The following is a 17,658-nucleotide window of genomic DNA, read 5'->3' on the forward strand; positions in this document are numbered from 1 at the left end:
CACTAGTGACCATGTTTACACTCTAATTAACCATCACTACTGACCATGTTTACACTCTAATTAACCATCACTACTGACCATGTTTACACTTTAATTAACCATCACTACTGACCATGTTTACACTCTAATTAACCATCACTACTGACCATGTTTACACTCTAATTAACCATCACTAGTGACCATGTTTACACTCTAATTAACCATCACTACTGACCATGTTTACACTCTAATTAACCATCACTACTGACCACGTTTACACTTTAATTAACCATCACTACTGACCATGTTTACACTCTAATTAACCATCACTACTGACCATGTTTACACTTTAATTAACCATCACTACTGACCAGGAACAAATCAGCACATCACTTTATCTTATGTCAAGAAACTATTATTTCCAGGCTGTGACAAGATTCTGCTCAGTTTGTCTTTAATGAGAATATTTTAACAAAATCCTTTTGATACAGTAACAAGATTTTTAATGTTGCGTGTTAAAATCACGTTTACACTCTACACTAACATCACTACTGACCACGTTTACACTCTACACTAATTAACCATCACTAGTGACCATGTTTACACTTTAATTAACCATCACTAGTGACCACGTTTACACTTTAATTAACCATCACTACTGACCACGTTTACACTCTACACTAATTAACCATCACATACAAAAAAAACAAGGGCAAAATTTTTGCCTGTTTCATTGACTTTTAAAAGGCTTTTGATTCTATTTGGCAAGAGGGATACTGGGAGGATTGTAAAGTTCACTGGGAGGGTTGTAATGTTCACTGGGAGGATTGTTAAGTTCACTGGGAGGATTGTCAAGTTCACTGGGAGGGTTGCAAAGTTCACTGGGAGGATTGTCAAGTTCACTGGGAGGATTGTCAAGTTCACTGGGAGGGTTGCAAAGTTCACTGGGAGGGTTGTAAAGTTCACTGGAAGGATTGTCAAGTTCACTGGGAGGATTGTCAAGTTCACTGGGAGGGTTGCAAAGTTCACTGGGAGGATTGTAAAGTTCACTGGGAGGATTGTAAAGTTCACTGGGAGGGTTGTAAAGTTCACTGGGAGGGTTGTAAAGTTCACTGGGAGGATTGCAAAGTTCACTGGGAGGATTGTAAAGTTCACTGGGAGGATTGCAAAGTTCACTGGGAGATAGTAAAGAACACGTTGGTGATTTAAATGATTTTATTTCACTCCGGCAGGTTAAATACAAAAATCAAACATGATACAAACACTTTCTGTAAATCAAATACAAGAGTTGAACTTCAGCTGCGTCTCTGCTGGACAAACACCTGTTGACCTCTGACCTTCATCATGATCATCATCGCTGCTGCTCATCAGACCACCTGACCTCCACCTCACTTCCTCTGTCCGTGTCTAAACACTGATTGGCTCCTGTTGGTTGTTCTGTCGTTTGACCACAAAGACTTTCTGTCCAGAAACCGTCACCATGTAAACGAAATCCTCCAGAATCACTGAGGAGGGAAACAGACCACAGGTGAGTCCAGGTGAGTCCAGGTGAGTCCAGGTGAGAGCTCAGCTGCAGTTTCCCGGAGTCTGTGTGTGTGTGTGTGTGTGTGTGTGTGTGTGTGTGTGTGTGTGTGTTACCTGACATGCGTTTGAAGGGCGGATCAGCTGATCCAGGTAACCTGAAGCGACTCGCTGTTCGAACCATCTGCATCATCACACCTGCTGTGTGTTCATCGTTCTCCAGCTCACCTGCAGACTGATGGGGGGTGGAGGTCAGAGGTCAGAATTCATCAAAACCTTTCTTATCAGTGTAAACTCACTGCTTTACTGTCTGTTGTACCAAACTCCATTCAAAAACTAAACAACTTAACATTTCCTTTATTAATGCCTTGTAGACGTTGACTGAAAGTATTTCCAGCCGTCAGGGATCAAAGGTCAGCTCAGCATATAATTAATCCACCGATGCTGCGATATCGACGAGTGTGATTTTTGGGCCTCTGTGACTAAACAAACCCAAACTCCATTCAACAGTCATGAAGTTTAACATATTTATTCATTTGTTGTGGACATTTTCTGAAAATGTTTCAATCATTAAATACTTCAGCAAACTGTAAGAAAGAGATGATAAAATCATGCAAACATTCTCATATTGATTGAATTAAACTACAAAATGATTTTATTAACACTGATTTAACAAATGTGTTAAATTGATATTTAAATGGAGTTTGGTGTTAATTAACCCACTGACACAAGTGAAACATTCAAAAATCAAGCAACTTATTGTTTTTTTCAGTATAGATCGATAACATTGATTGATAATATTTCTAATCATCACTGAGCAAACGGCGCATCAGCATATAAACAATTCATATTAACCAGTTAGTTAACCGGCATCAACCAGTTAATTTAACTGGTGTGTTGTTCACTCACGGCCAGAACCCCGTCCTCACTGATGACCAGGTAGCCGAGCTGGTCCGGGATCCGCTCCAGACCCGCAGTCAGACCCGCAGTCAGACCCGCAGCCGTCTGTAAACACACGCATGTTCCGATGAAGCTAACAGGCTAACAGGCTAAATCACAGTCACGTACACGTCACAGTGATAATTATATGACGTCATAACGATGATTAGAGTCAAACTAAAACTTTAAAACCATCAAAACTCACCATTCTTCTTCTGCTGCTGCTGTTTTGACAGTTTGTCGGAGCTGAGCTGCACTTCCGCCTTTCCGCGTGACTTTTCATGTGACTCGTGAGGCTTTCATTGGCTGTCGGAAAATCACGTGATTCTCTAGAAATGTATTCATACGTGTATTGGAAGTGTCCTTTATCACACCTCTACTGTTGTTCCTAATTTTATTTTCACTTATACTTTATTTATTTCATAATTTCATGTATTTTGTGTTATTTTCCTTCTCTAGCAAACAAGAAGAGTTGTAGTATTTGTGTTTTTCTGATTTTCCAATACAGAAACTGAGTTTTACATGGATTCCCTGAAGGCAGCATGTTAGGCACAAACATGATACAAATAATAAATTAATTAAAACATGTCTGAAGTGCAACTCGCTGTTTAACAGGTCACTTCCGGTTAGTTGTTATTTTCCCGCCGGGCAGCAGAGTGCGCGCTTACACCTCTAAGAAGGTGTGAAAAAGCGGAAGTGTCGGTCAGCTGACTCTCTCACATGATCTGCAGATATTGTCAGGGAAGCTGAGTCTCTATTTTCTCCGTTAATCTGGTGTTTTTTCAGCTCGTGATGGCCGGCCGCGGGAAACTGATCGCCGTTATCGGTGATGAGGACACGTGCACCGGATTCCTGCTCGGTGGGATCGGCGAACTCAACAAGAACCGGAAACCGAATTTCTTGGTGGTGGAGAAGGACACGAGCATCACGGAGATCGAGGAGACCTTCAAGTAAGAGACTCAGCAAACTGACGTTCATCTGTCGGAAAACGGATCAATCACACACGTGATCAATCCAATAATCAGCTGATAACAATTAAAACTAAAGCTGATTTCAGTATTTTCCAGTTTTAATCCCAGAATGTTAAATTGTTGCCTGATGTTCAATATATTAATGATCCATCCAGCAGCTGATATTCAGTAAATTAAACCTCCTAAATGCTCATTTTGACATTTTTTCTGTTGTCAATGAAAATGTCAGATTGTTTAAATGGAGTTTTGTGTGTAATCCCAGTTCTTCTGTCTCATGTTTACTAAACCAAAGTTATTCAGTAATTCCTTTTTAATCATCAGATCAGTTTAGGATCATTTTGTTGAAGTCGTCACTTTATTTATTCATTTATTTCTAAAACACTGAGCGAACGATCGGATGTGAAATGTTTTGATTGAATTGATAGAAATGTTTTCTGCGTTTCTTCGTCTCTGCAGGAGCTTCTTGGGTCGGAACGACATCGGCATCATCCTGATCAATCAGTTCATCGCCGAGATGATCCGTCACGCCATCGACGCCCACATGCAGTCGATCCCCGCCGTGCTGGAGATCCCGTCCAAAGAGCATCCGTACGACGCGTCCAAGGACTCCATCCTGCGCCGAGCCAAGGGCATGTTCTCCGCCGAGGACTTCCGATGAACTCAACATACACACACACTAAACACACACACACTGTAAACACACACACACACACACACACACACACACACACACACTGTAAACATACACACACACACACACACACACACACACTAAACACACACACACACACACACACACACACTAAACACACACACACTGTAAACATACACACACACACACACACACACACACACTAAACACACACACACTGTAAACACACACACACACACACACACACACACACTAAACACACACACACACACACACACTGTAAACACACACACACACACACACACACACACTAAACACACACACACACACACACACTGTAAACATACACACACACTAAACACACACACACTAAACACACACACACTGTAAACACACACACACACACACACACTGTAAACATACACACACACTAAACACACACACACTAAACACACACACACTGTAAACACACACACACACACACACACTGTAAACATACACACACACACACACACACAGTAAACACACACACACACACACACACACTGTAAACACACACACACACACACTAAACACACACACACACACAGTAAACACACACACACACACACACACACTAAACACACACACACACACAGTAAACACACACACACACACACACACTAAACACACACACTGTAAACATACACTAAACACACACACACACACACACACACACACACAGTAAACACACACACACACACACACAGTAAACACACACACACACACACACTGTAAACACACACACACACACACACACACACACTAAACACACACACACACACACACTAAACACACACACACACACAGTAAACACACACACACACACACACACTAAACACACACACACACACTGTAAACACACACACACACACACACACACACACACACACTGTAAACACACACACACACACACACACTAAACACACACACACACACTGTAAACACACACACACACACAGTAAGCGTGTGATTAACATGTTTGGTGATCGGTGTATTGATCGGTGTATTGATCGGTGTATTGTTTCTGTTTCTGTGACGTTTGATGATCCAATAATAACTGAACATATTGATTTCTAATCGATTCTTTGTCACGTGATGTTTGTCGTGTTTTTCTTTTTATTTCTGCTTTTTGAAAACAAATTTTAGTTCATTGAGTTTTTCAGGAAGTGGAAGAAGTTGTTCATGTCATGTGACAAGCAGCTGATAAAAATATCAAGTTTTCCTTCCTGTCAGACGTCCTGATGGAAGAAATTATATTAAACTGTGTTTGTTTGTTTGTTTCAGATGTTTTAACTTATCAGATGATGAAATAAATGTTGTTGTTGTGAGATTCAGTTTCATTATATTTGATATAAAACACTTTTCCTTTGAAACCTTAAAGTTTAATCTGATTGGACAGAGTGCTGATGACGTCATGTGATCATTTTATCAGAAGTCTGAACTATGAAGCAGGTTCAACATATCCAGGAACATATCCAGGTTATCTGTCTTCACTGAGCCTGACTTTGTCCGTCCAGAACCAGAACTATGAAGCTGTTACCAACCAGCTCAGTAACTCTGGTTTAACAGCTGCGAGCGCGTTCATGTGAAAGAGGCGGCTCGTTAATAACGAGCACGTTCATGTGAAAGAGGCGGGTCGTTAATAACGAGCGCGTTCATGTGAAAGAGGCGGGTCGTTAATAACGAGCGCGTTCATGTGAAAGAGGCGGGTCGTTAATAACGAGCGCGTTCATGTGAAAGAGGCGGGTCGTTAATAACGAGCTCGTTCATGTGAAAGAGGCGGGTCGTTAATAACGAGCGCGTTCATGTGAAAGAGGCGGGTCGTTAATAACGAGCTCGTTCATGTGAAAGAGGCGGGTCGTTAATAACGAGCTCGTTCATGTGAAAGAGGCGGGTCGTTAATAACGAGCGCGTTCATGTGAAAGAGGCGGGTCGTTAATTACGAGCGCGTTCATGTGAAAGAGGCGGGTCGTTAATAACGAGCTCGTTCATGTGAAAGAGGCGGGTCGTTAATAACGAGCGCGTTCATGTGAAAGAGGCGGGTCGTTAATAACGAGCTCGTTCATGTGAAAGAGGCGGGTCGTTAATAACGAGCGCGTTCATGTGAAAGAGGCGGGTCGTTAATAACGAGCGCGTTCATGTGAAAGAGGCGGGTCGTTAATTACGAGCGCGTTCATGTGAAAGAGGCGGGTCGTTAATAACGAGCTCGTTCATGTGAAAGAGGCGGGTCGTTAATAACGAGCGCGTTCATGTGAAAGAGGCGGGTCGTTAATAACGAGCGCGTTCATGTGAAAGAGGCGGGTCGTTAATAACGAGCTCGTTCATGTTAAAGAGGCGGGTCGTTAATTACGAGCTCGTTCATGTGAAAGAGGCGGGTCGTTAATAACGAGCGCGTTCATGTGAAAGAGGCGGGTCGTTAATAACGAGCGACGTCATCAGAACCATGAATGAAGTTCTTCATATGAGATGAAACAGTGAAACCAAGAACCTGCAGATTCAACCAAGTGAAATGTAAACGAGCCTGTAATCATACAACAAACACTAGAAATCATAAATAAATCAAATACATGTAGGAATTATTCTATATGACTGAAGTATAGAGGGAGTATTTTCACTGTTTACAAACCATCTGAATATGTCACATAACAAACTTAAAGTAACGTCAGACTGTTTCTGCTGCTGAAGCAAAGAGTGTAAAAGTATTTAATGACTGATGATTTATAATCATGGAGCCAATTAACAGTGAGGATTATTGATCTCTGGTGTTTATCTGCAGTTGTCTGATGTTATTCTGACTGCAGCCATGAATCAGAGAGTAAAATCACTATTCAACTATTAAAATATGTGTTTAGTGTCGTAAACGATCTCCGTTTGTTAGAAGCTGATCCAGCTGTGATCAGCTGTCAGTCAGCTTTAACAGCTGTAGAAACTTCTGATGGAGTTTGTGTCTGTGCACGTGTGCACTGTGTTAACACTAATAAAGGTTCACAGTTATCACTGCAGCAGCTGTTTCCTCTCTGCAGCTGTTTCCTGTTTATACTGTGTCCTGCTCAGACGCACAGGAACCATTTCTACTGGCAGAATGCCTTTATACTATTTATTGATTATTTGCATCTGTACTTATTGATAATCCTGATAGTGAATTCATCATTCAATAACCCAGAATATGATCAGAGTGTCTCCTGAACACTGGGAAATATGTATTTGGTTAAATGTTTCAGGGAAAATGGAAATGATGTAATTCATATCAAACCCGACGTTCAGGAACTTTCAGCCTCACATGTGACTGAATGTAAATGACGATAAATGATGTAAAATATAAATGTGTTGAACTGTTATTATGGATGAAATTAAAGTCAGGAAGAGTCTGTCTGTCAGCAAGAAACAGTTTAATGGAGGAAATAACATCATGAAAAGAAAAATCTTTCTAATACATGAAGAAAGTTGTTTTTGGTTCTTTTGTTGATCAGACCGACAATTAACTGATTTTAACTTTATGATGAATCAGAAAACAAGTAAAACATAAAACTTGGGAGTGAAACATTTAAATTGAATCTGTAATCTGTCACGTCGGTGTGAAACTGCAGTGATGTATCAGATCAGTCTGATCAGCTGCAGCGTCCAATCAATAACTGATATCCAATAAGGGGGCGTGTCAGCTGGTAAGAGACTTGGGACGTTTGTCAAAATGGTGCATCAGGAACAACTTCCAGGTCAGGCGAGGAGACATAAAGTAAGAGACTTGAGACGTCACACCTGAAGTTACCTCGTTGACCACAAATCTGCTTCCTAGTACAGACCTTTGAACTCACAAGTTGTCGTCATGGCAACAGATGGCCAAATAAACAAACAGCCAAGGTTCGGAAGTCGTCAATCAATCAATCAATCAATTTTTATTTATATAGCGCCATATCACAACAAAAGTCATCTCAAGGCACTTTTCACATCGAGCAGGTCAAAACCGAACTCTCTTTAATTTACAGACCCAACAATGAGCAGCACATGAAATACATGAAACTACAGAAAACACCTTAAATCTCAGTTTAACACCTGCAGGATTTATGACATCACAGCTAGTTTGGAGCCAATCACGGTCCAGTATTCAGCTGACAGGTGTGACGTGGAAACACTGAGAAATAACAGAACAATAATAAATAATAAATGATATTTACATTCACAGGTTCTGGAGTTTGGGGAGACGATTATAAGATTCTTATTTAAAGCAGCTTTAAAACATGAGAAGAAGATGTTTAACACATGTAGAGATAAAGTTTCAATAAATAAACTCGTCCTCTGAGTTTCTCATGAACCTGCTGACAGCTGAGCTGATAAACTCAAACTGTAAATATTGAAACAACGCTGAACAACATCATCAGTCACAGCGGACGGTGCCGACCTTCAGCCGACCTTCAGTCGACCTTCAGCCGACAGCAGGAGGCGGCGCTGACGTGTGAACACCGAGCTCAGATCAGCTGACAGATGCAGAGTCGAGTATAAAAGCGACGAGTCGGCCTCAGTCTGAACCTCGGCGCTCCTCTCTGTCACCATGACGACTGTGTTTCTGATGATGATGATGGTGATCTCTGCTTCTGCTCGTCCTCTTCCTGCACACAACCTCTCCAGGTGAGATCTGATCACAGGTGACACTGACGGTAAAACCGTCTCTGGGTTTTTCTGATGGTTTTTGTGTTTGTAGAGAAACCTGCAGAACGTCACCAGGTGAGTCATAACCTGCGTGTCACATGACATCAGACGTTCACTACAGAACACGAGACATAAAAAGATTTTTAACCAAAGAAATGTAGAAAGGAGATTAAAAAATGTTAAAACCATAGAGATAAAAAGTAATAATATATTTAATATGAAAGTGTAATTATAACATTTACATCTTTATTTTGCTTAATTAAATTAAACTAAATGTTGAATAAAAAGTCTGGTTTAGTTATTCAGTTATTTCTAATGTTTTTGTGACATTTTATGATGTACAGTAGTTATAATAAAACATCTTGTAATTCTAAGATTATTATAATTTTTATTTATAGAGGAGAAAAAAGCTGTAATTTGAGATATTAATGGGAATTAATCTTTTAATCTTAAGATCTGAACCTTATATGTTATTATGACACAATTATAAGAAAAAATATTGTTACAACAGAAAAATGTAATTATAGAATCAGAACTGTTTCATGTTGCTGTGACATTCATGAGATATAAACCAGAATTAAATATAAATAGTTTGTTTCATATAGTTTGTGACATATAAACATGACGCAATATGTATAAACATACCAGGTGACATTTAATGACGTTTAATCATGTGATCCGATTACAGAGAGCTCACGTTTTTTTCTGTGTTTTATCTGCAGACCCGAGTTTCATCAGAATGTCACCGCCGACTTCACAGGGTGAGTAACATGTAAACATGTAAACACGTAAACATGTAAACATATCTGCAATGTCATTTACATCTCAGCTTTATGGGGTTTAGTGACATTTTGTTATTTGCTGAAATTACATAGAAAACTTCATTAGAAACGTTCTCGATTTTACCAAAGAAACTCTTTCATAAATCAGTTCAGCAGTCAAAAGCAAATCAATTGTAAATAATACATTTTCTTATGTAATGTAGTTTAATATTTTTTATTCAGTTACTTCAGATCAAACAACACAGGAAACGACTCGTCTGTTTCTTCGTCCATGTGAGTGAATTAATTTCTGACTATTTCATTATTTTCATGTTTGACATCAGGTTGAAACTAGTTTGTTTGTTTTCCAGGAATGCTCTTCCACAGCAAAAAGAGTGAGTTTATTTATATACCTGTTTATATACTTACTTCTTTATATATATACCTGTTTATATACTTATCTCTTTATATATATATACCTGTTTATATACTTACTTCTTTATATATATACCTGTTTATATACTTATCTCTTTATTTATATACCTGTTTATATACTTATCTCCTTATTTATATACCTTTTTATGTACTTACCTGTCAATATATATATACCTGTTTATATACTTATCTCTTTATATATATATCTGTTTATATACTTATCTCTTTATATATATACCTGTTTATATACTTACTTCTTTATATATATATCTGTTTATATACTTATATCTTTATTTATATGCCTGTTTAGATACTTACTTCTTTATATATATACCTGTTTATATACTTATCTCTTTATTTATATACCTTTTTATGTACTTACCTGTCTATATATATACCTGTTTATATACTTATCTCTTTATATATATACCTGTTTATATACTTACTTCTTTATATATATACCTGTTTATATACTTATCTCTTTATTTATATACCTGTTTATATACTTATCTCTTTATATATATATATATACCTGTTTATATACTTATCTCTTTATATATATACCTGTTTATATACTTATCTCTTTATATATATATACCTGTTTATATACTTACTTCTTTATATATATACCTGTTTATATACTTATCTCTTTATTTATATACCTGTTTATATACTTATCTCTTTATTTATATACCTTTTTATGTACTTACCTGTCTATATATATATACCTGTTTATATACTTATCTCTTTATATATATATCTGTTTATATACTTATCTCTTTATATATATACCTGTTTATATACTTACTTCTTTATATATATACCTGTTTATATACTTATCTCTTTATTTATATACCTGTTTATGTACTTACCTGTCTATATATATACCTGTTTAGATACTTACTTCTTTATATATATACCTGTTTATATACTTATCTCTTTATTTATATACCTTTTTATGTACTTACCTGTCTATATATATACCTGTTTATATACTTATCTCTTTATATATATACCTGTTTATATACTTACTTCTTTATATATATACCTGTTTATATACTTATCTCTTTATTTATATACCTGTTTATATACTTATCTCTTTATATATATATATACCTGTTTATATACTTATCTCTTTATATATATACCTGTTTATATACTTACCTCTTTATATATATATATATATATATATACCTGTTTATGTACTTACCTGTCTATATATATACCTGTTTATATACTTACTTCTTTATATATATACCTGTTTATATACTTATCTCATTATTTATATACCTGTTTATGTACTTACCTGTCTATATATATACCTGTTTATATACTTACTTCTTTAAATATTTACCTGTTTATATACTTATCTCTTTATTTATATACCTGTTTATATACTTACTTCTTTAAATATTTACCTGTTTATATACTTATCTCTTTATTTATATACCTGTTTATATACTTATCTCTTTATTTATATACCTGTTTATATACTTATCTCTTTATTTATATACCTGTTTATATACTTATCTCTTTATTTATATACCTGTTTATATACTTATCTCTTTATTTATATACCTGTTTATGTACTTACCTGTCTATATATATACCTGTTTATATACTTACTTCTCTCTATATATACCTGTTTATAGACTTATCTCTTTATATATATACCTTTTTATGTACTTACCTGTCTATATATATACCTGTTTATATACTTACTTCTTTAAATATTTACCTGTTTATATACTTATCTCTTTATATATATACCTGTTTATATACTTATCTCTTTATTTATATACCTGTTTATATACTTATCTCTTTATTTATATACCTGTTTATATACTTATCTCTTTATTTATATACCTGTTTATATACTTATCTCTTTATTTATATACCTGTTTATGTACTTACCTGTCTATATATATACCTGTTTATATACTTACTTCTCTCTATATATACCTGTTTATAGACTTATCTCTTTATATATATATACCTGTTTATGTACTTACCTGTCTATATATATACCTGTTTATATACTTATCTCTTTATTTATATACCTGTTTATATACTTATCTCTTTATTTATATACCTGTTTATATACTTATCTCTTTATTTATATACCTGTTTATATACTTATCTCTTTATATATATACCTGTTTATAGACTTATCTCTTTATATATATACCTGTTTATGTACTTACCTGTCTATATATATACCTGTTTATATACTTACTTCTCTATATATATACCTGTTTATATACTTATCTCTTTATTTATATACCTGTTTATATACTTATCTCTTTATTTATATACCTGTTTATATACTTATCTCTTTATTTATATACCTGTTTATATACTTATCTCTTTATTTATATACCTGTTTATGTACTTACCTGTCTATATATATACCTGTTTATATACTTATCTCTTTATATATATATATATATATACCTGTTTATATACTTATCTCTTTATTTATATACCTGTTTATATACTTATCTCTTTATATATATATATATATACCTGTTTATATACTTATCTCTTTATATATATATACCTGTTTATATACTTACCTGTTTATATATTTACTTGTTTATATACTTACCTCTTTATTTATATACCTGTTTATATACCAAAGAAACTCTTTCATAAATCAGTTCAGCAGTCACAAGCAAATCAATTGTAAATAATACATTTTCTTATGTAATGTAGTTTAATATTTTTTATTCAGTGACTTCAGATCAAACAACACAGGAAACCACTCGCCTGTTTCTCCGGCCACGTGAGTGAATTAATTTCTGACTATTTCATTATTTTCATGTTTGACATCAGGTTGAAACTAGTTTGTTTCAACCTGTCACCTCACCTCTTGTCTCACCTGTCATCTCACCTGTCGATTCAACTGTCGTCTCACCTGTCGTCTCACCTGTCGTCTCACCTCTTGATTCCCCTCTTGTCACACCTGTCGTCTCACCTGTCGTTTCACCTCTTGACACACCTCTCGACTCACCTGTCATCTCACTTGTTGTCTCATCTGTCATCTCACCTGTCACCTCACCTCTTGACTCACCTCTTGTCTCACCTCTCGACTCACCTGTTGACTCACCTGTTGACTCATCTGTCCTCTCACCTCTCGACTCACCTGTCGACTCACCTGTCGTCTCACCTTTCTTCTCACCTGTTGTCTCACCTGACGACTCATCTGTCCTCTCACCTCTCGACTCACCTGTCGTCTCACCTGTCGACTCATCTGTCATCTCACCTGTCGACTCATCTGTCATCTCACCTCTCGACTCACCTGTCGACACACCTGTCGACACACCTGTCGACTCATCTGTCATCTCACCTCTCGACTCACCTGTCGACTCACCTGTCGACTCATCTGTCATCTCACCTCTCGACTCACCTGTCGACTCATCTGTCGACTCACCTGTCGTCTCACCTGTCCTCTCACCTTTCTTCTCACCTGTTGTCTCACCTGTCGTCTCACCTGTCGACTCATTTGTCGTCTCACTTGTCATCTCACCTGTCGACTCACCTCTCGACTCACCTGTCGACTCATCTGTCGTCTCACCTGTCGTCTCACCTGTCGACTCATTTGTCGTCTCACCTGTCGTCTCACCTGTCGTCTCACCTGTCGACTCACCTCTCGACTCACCTGTCGACTCATCTGTCGTCTCACCTGTCATCTCACCTGTCGACTCATTTGTCGTCTCACTTGTCGTCTCACCTGTCGACTCATTTGTCATCTCACCTGTCGTCTCACCTGTCGACTCATCTGTCATCTCACCTCTCGACTCACCTGTCGACACACCTGTCGTCTCACCTGTCGACTCACCTGTTGTCTCACCTGTCGTCTCACCTGTCGACTCACCTGTCGTCTCACCTGTCGACTCATTTGTCGTCTCACCTGTCGACTCATTTGTCATCTCACCTGTCATCTCACCTGTCGACTCATCTGTCATCTCACCTCTCGACTCACCTGTCGACACACCTGTCATCTCACCTGTCGACTCATTTGTCATCTCACCTGTCATCTCACCTGTCGACTCACCTGTCGACTCATTTGTCGTCTCACCTGTCCTCTCACCTGTCGTCTCACCTGTCGACTCATTTGTCATCTCACCTGTCGTCTCACCTGTCGACTCATCTGTCATCTCACCTCTCGACTCACCTGTCGACACACCTGTCGTCTCACCTGTCGACTCATTTGTCATCTCACCTGTCGTCTCACCTGTCGACTCATCTGTCATCTCACCTCTCGACTCACCTGTCGACACACCTGTCATCTCACCTGTCGACTCATTTGTCGTCTCACCTGTCCTCTCACCTGTCGTCTCACCTGTCGACTCATTTGTCATCTCACCTCTCGTCTCACCTGTCGTCTCACCTGTCCTCTCACCTGTCGTCTCACCTGTCGACTCATTTGTCATCTCACTTCTCGTCTCACCTGTCGACTCATCTGTCATCTCACCTCTCGTCTCACCTGTCGTCTCACCTGTCGACTCATCTGTCATCTCACCTCTCGACTCACCTGTCGACACACCTGTCATCTCACCTGTCGACTCATTTGTCGTCTCACTTGTCGTCTCACCTGTCCTCTCACCTGTCGTCTCACCTGTCGACTCATTTGTCATCTCACCTCTCGTCTCACCTGTCGACTCATCTGTCATCTCACCTCTCGACTCACCTGTCAACACACCTGTCGTGTCACCTGTCGACTCATTTGTCGTCTCACTTGTCGTCTCACCTGTCGACTCACCTGTCCTCTCACCTGTCCTCTCACCTGTTGACTCATTTGTCGTCTCACCTGTCCTCTCACCTGTCCTCTCACCTGTCGACTCATTTGTCGTCTCACCTGTCCTCTCACCTGTCGTCTCACCTGTCGACTCATTTGTCATCTCACCTCTCGTCTCCCCTGTCGTCTCACCTGTCCTCTCACCTGTCGTCTCACCTGTCGACTCATTTGTCATCTCACTTCTCGTCTCACCTGTCGACTCATCTGTCATCTCACCTCTCGTCTCACCTGTCGTCTCACCTGTCGACTCATCTGTCATCTCACCTCTCGACTCACCTGTCGACACACCTGTCATCTCACCTGTCGACTCATTTGTCGTCTCACTTGTCGTCTCACCTGTCCTCTCACCTGTCGTCTCACCTGTCGACTCATTTGTCATCTCACCTCTCGTCTCACCTGTCGACTCATCTGTCATCTCACCTCTCGACTCACCTGTCAACACACCTGTCGTGTCACCTGTCGACTCATTTGTTGTCTCACTTGTCGTCTCACCTGTCGACTCACCTGTCCTCTCACCTGTCCTCTCACCTGTTGACTCATTTGTCGTCTCACCTGTCCTCTCACCTGTCGTCTCACCTGTCGTCTCACCTGTCGTCTCACCTGTCCTCTCACCTGTCCTCTCACCTGTCCTCTCACCTGTTGACTCATTTGTCGTCTCACCTGTCCTCTCACCTGTCCTCTCACCTGTCGTCTCACCTGTCCTCTCACCTGTCCTCTCACCTGTCCTCTCACCTGTCGTCTCACCTGTCGTCTCACCTGTCCTCTCACCTGTCGTCTCACCTGTCGTCTCACCTGTCGTCTCACCTGTCCTCTCACCTCTCGTCTCACCTGTCGACTCATCTGTCATCTCACCTCTCGACTCACCTGTCAACACACCTGTCGTGTCACCTGTCGACTCATTTGTCGTCTCACTTGTCGTCTCACCTGTCGACTCACCTGTCCTCTCACCTGTCCTCTCACCTGTCGTCTCACCTGTCGTCTCACCTGTCCTCTCACCTGTCGTCTCACCTGTCGTCTCACCTGTCGTCTCACCTGTCGTCTCACCTGTCCTCTCACCTGTGGTCTCCTCTAGTGCCCATCGACAAGTCTACTGCGTCCTCCCCACCTGTCTGACAGCAAACCTTGGCTCCAGCCTGCAGACTGGGGACAAGAAGGCCGGCAGCCTCACCTCAGACCCATTTGGCAATGGAAAGAAATGAACATCTTCATTATCATAATTGTCATCATCATCACACCTATAGCAGAATGTTTTTATCTCCACCTGTTCACTGTTTATTGTCACATGACTTCATCTACTGAACATTTTCAAACACTCATCACGTTTTGTCATTGTAAAGGTTTTCAGCGTCAACAGGAAATCAAACAATCTTATTTTAACATGAAAAAATCAAAATATGAGTCAGAAAGAAAAAAAAAGATTTTTTTTCATGTAGCAGAGGGAAGTGTTCTGTTACTGGTTTATCACAGCTTGTCGTCATAGGAACACTGGAGTCTCTTGTGTAACGTCACTGGTGACAGGAAGCAAAACATTCTGTTGTTTTTGTTTGTTTCCAGCTGTTTTTCATCTGATCTCAGTATTAACTTGTTCACTTGTCACCACGTTTAGATGCACAAATTTAGATCCAAAATTATTCTTTAGTGTCATCAGACCAGATTTGCTGCAGATCTGACAACAGGTGGTGCTGTTACACATTTCAGAAGTTTTCATTATAGTATTTTACCTGCAGCTCATTAACACATTAAAGTAATCTAAATACTACAATACCCATGAGCCTCAGCTGCTGTTTCTATGGAGTCAGAAGTCTGAATCAGAGTTTAGAGCTGTTGCCATGGTTACTGAAATGACTAGAAAGTGGTCCAGAATCATAAAGTTAAGTGATTTAAACATCTGAATGTTTGATGAAGTTTTGGCTCGATGGCAGAACATGAAGCTCTGTGACTGGATGTTTGTCAGTGAAATGCATCATGGGAGTCGTAGTTTTATTTGTATGGTCACAAACGTGCCTCAGGGGTCTTTACAGTCTGTACGTCCTCTGTCTTCAGACCCTAAAACTCACAGGTTTTCCTCTGTCCTCTTGTGAATCATCATATGACCCCTTCAGGGCTCCTGAGCCTCATGTTGGGAACCAACCTACTGATTGATATATTGATGTATTGATTGATGTGTTGATGTACTGATTGATGTATTGATGTACTGATTGATGTACTGATTAATGTATTGATTGATGTATTGATGTATTGATTGATGTATTGATTGATGTATTGATGTACTGATTGATGTACTGATTGATGTACTGATTGATGTACTGATTGATGTACTGATATATTGATTGATGTATTGATGTACTGATTGATGTATTGATTGATGTATTGATATATTGATTGATGTATTGATATATTGATTGATGTATTGATGTACTGATTGATATATTGATTGATGTATTGATTGATGTATTGATATATTGATTGATGTATTGATGTACTGATTGATATATTGATTGATGTATTGATTGATATATTGATTGATGTATTAATTGATGTATTAATTGATGTATTGATCTCTCAGGATGATGCGTTACCTGCCTCCTGCTTCCTGTCAGCTCAGTATTTGTGCTCTGATGAATCTTGGCCAGGATCTTCAGTCTGGAGGTGACGAACGGGCCGGACGAAGGTCTTCAGATCCGTTAGGACACGGGAAGTGATGTCAGAGGACACGCTCACTCCTAACCAACCAATGAGACGTTCAGTCAGTCTTTGTTTATTCAGAGTGTCACTGCTCAAAAAATGTTGATGAATAAAGTGAGATTTGAGTGAAAGCTCTGGAGTTTGTGTTGTGATATCGAGTTCATGTGAAGGTTCATTTTATTCACTCCAGGTGATAAAAGGATCAAATCTGTTGCCATGGTAACAGAG

At 39.0% G+C, this 17,658-nt stretch overlaps 3 protein-coding genes across 6 annotated transcripts; 2 read left to right on the plus strand and 1 right to left on the minus strand.

Annotated features, from left to right (window-relative positions):
* Nucleotides 1–1,180: 1,180 nt before the first annotated feature.
* On the minus strand, nt 1,181–2,753 carry lamtor4 (late endosomal/lysosomal adaptor, MAPK and MTOR activator 4). Its single transcript, XM_042403402.1, has 4 exons — nt 2,645–2,753; nt 2,410–2,505; nt 1,618–1,735; nt 1,181–1,484 (listed from the first exon to the last, which is right to left on the minus strand). The coding sequence occupies exons 1-4, from the start codon at nt 2,720–2,722 to the stop codon at nt 1,387–1,389; spliced, it is 390 nt and encodes a 129-aa protein (XP_042259336.1). The 5' UTR covers nt 2,723–2,753; the 3' UTR covers nt 1,181–1,386.
* A 338-nt stretch (nt 2,754–3,091) lies between these two features.
* atp6v1f (ATPase H+ transporting V1 subunit F) lies at nt 3,092–4,145 on the plus strand. The gene is made up of 2 exons (XM_042403403.1): nt 3,092–3,389; nt 3,867–4,145. Exons 1-2 carry the CDS (start codon nt 3,232–3,234, stop codon nt 4,066–4,068), a joined length of 360 nt encoding a protein of 119 aa, XP_042259337.1. The 5' UTR covers nt 3,092–3,231; the 3' UTR covers nt 4,069–4,145.
* Nucleotides 4,146–7,995: 3,850 nt separating this feature from the next.
* On the plus strand, nt 7,996–17,658 carry zgc:193726 (uncharacterized protein LOC561161 homolog). 4 transcript variants are annotated; one of them, XM_042403617.1, is made up of 7 exons: nt 8,020–8,058; nt 8,285–8,727; nt 9,471–9,509; nt 9,753–9,803; nt 9,881–9,904; nt 12,679–12,729; nt 15,818–16,907. In XM_042403617.1, exons 2-7 carry the CDS (start codon nt 8,651–8,653, stop codon nt 15,942–15,944), a joined length of 369 nt encoding a protein of 122 aa, XP_042259551.1. In that variant the 5' UTR covers nt 8,020–8,058; nt 8,285–8,650; the 3' UTR covers nt 15,945–16,907. The 4 variants fall into 4 exon arrangements, with proteins under 4 accessions (XP_042259550.1, XP_042259552.1, XP_042259553.1 ...); XM_042403616.1 differs by having other exon boundaries at nt 7,996–8,727; XM_042403618.1 differs by lacking the exons at nt 12,679–12,729; nt 15,818–16,907 and adding an exon at nt 17,312–17,658 and having other exon boundaries at nt 7,996–8,727.

Source organism: Thunnus maccoyii, chromosome 23 (assembly GCF_910596095.1).
Source record: "Thunnus maccoyii chromosome 23, fThuMac1.1, whole genome shotgun sequence".
Taxonomy (NCBI): Eukaryota; Metazoa; Chordata; class Actinopteri; order Scombriformes; family Scombridae; genus Thunnus; species Thunnus maccoyii.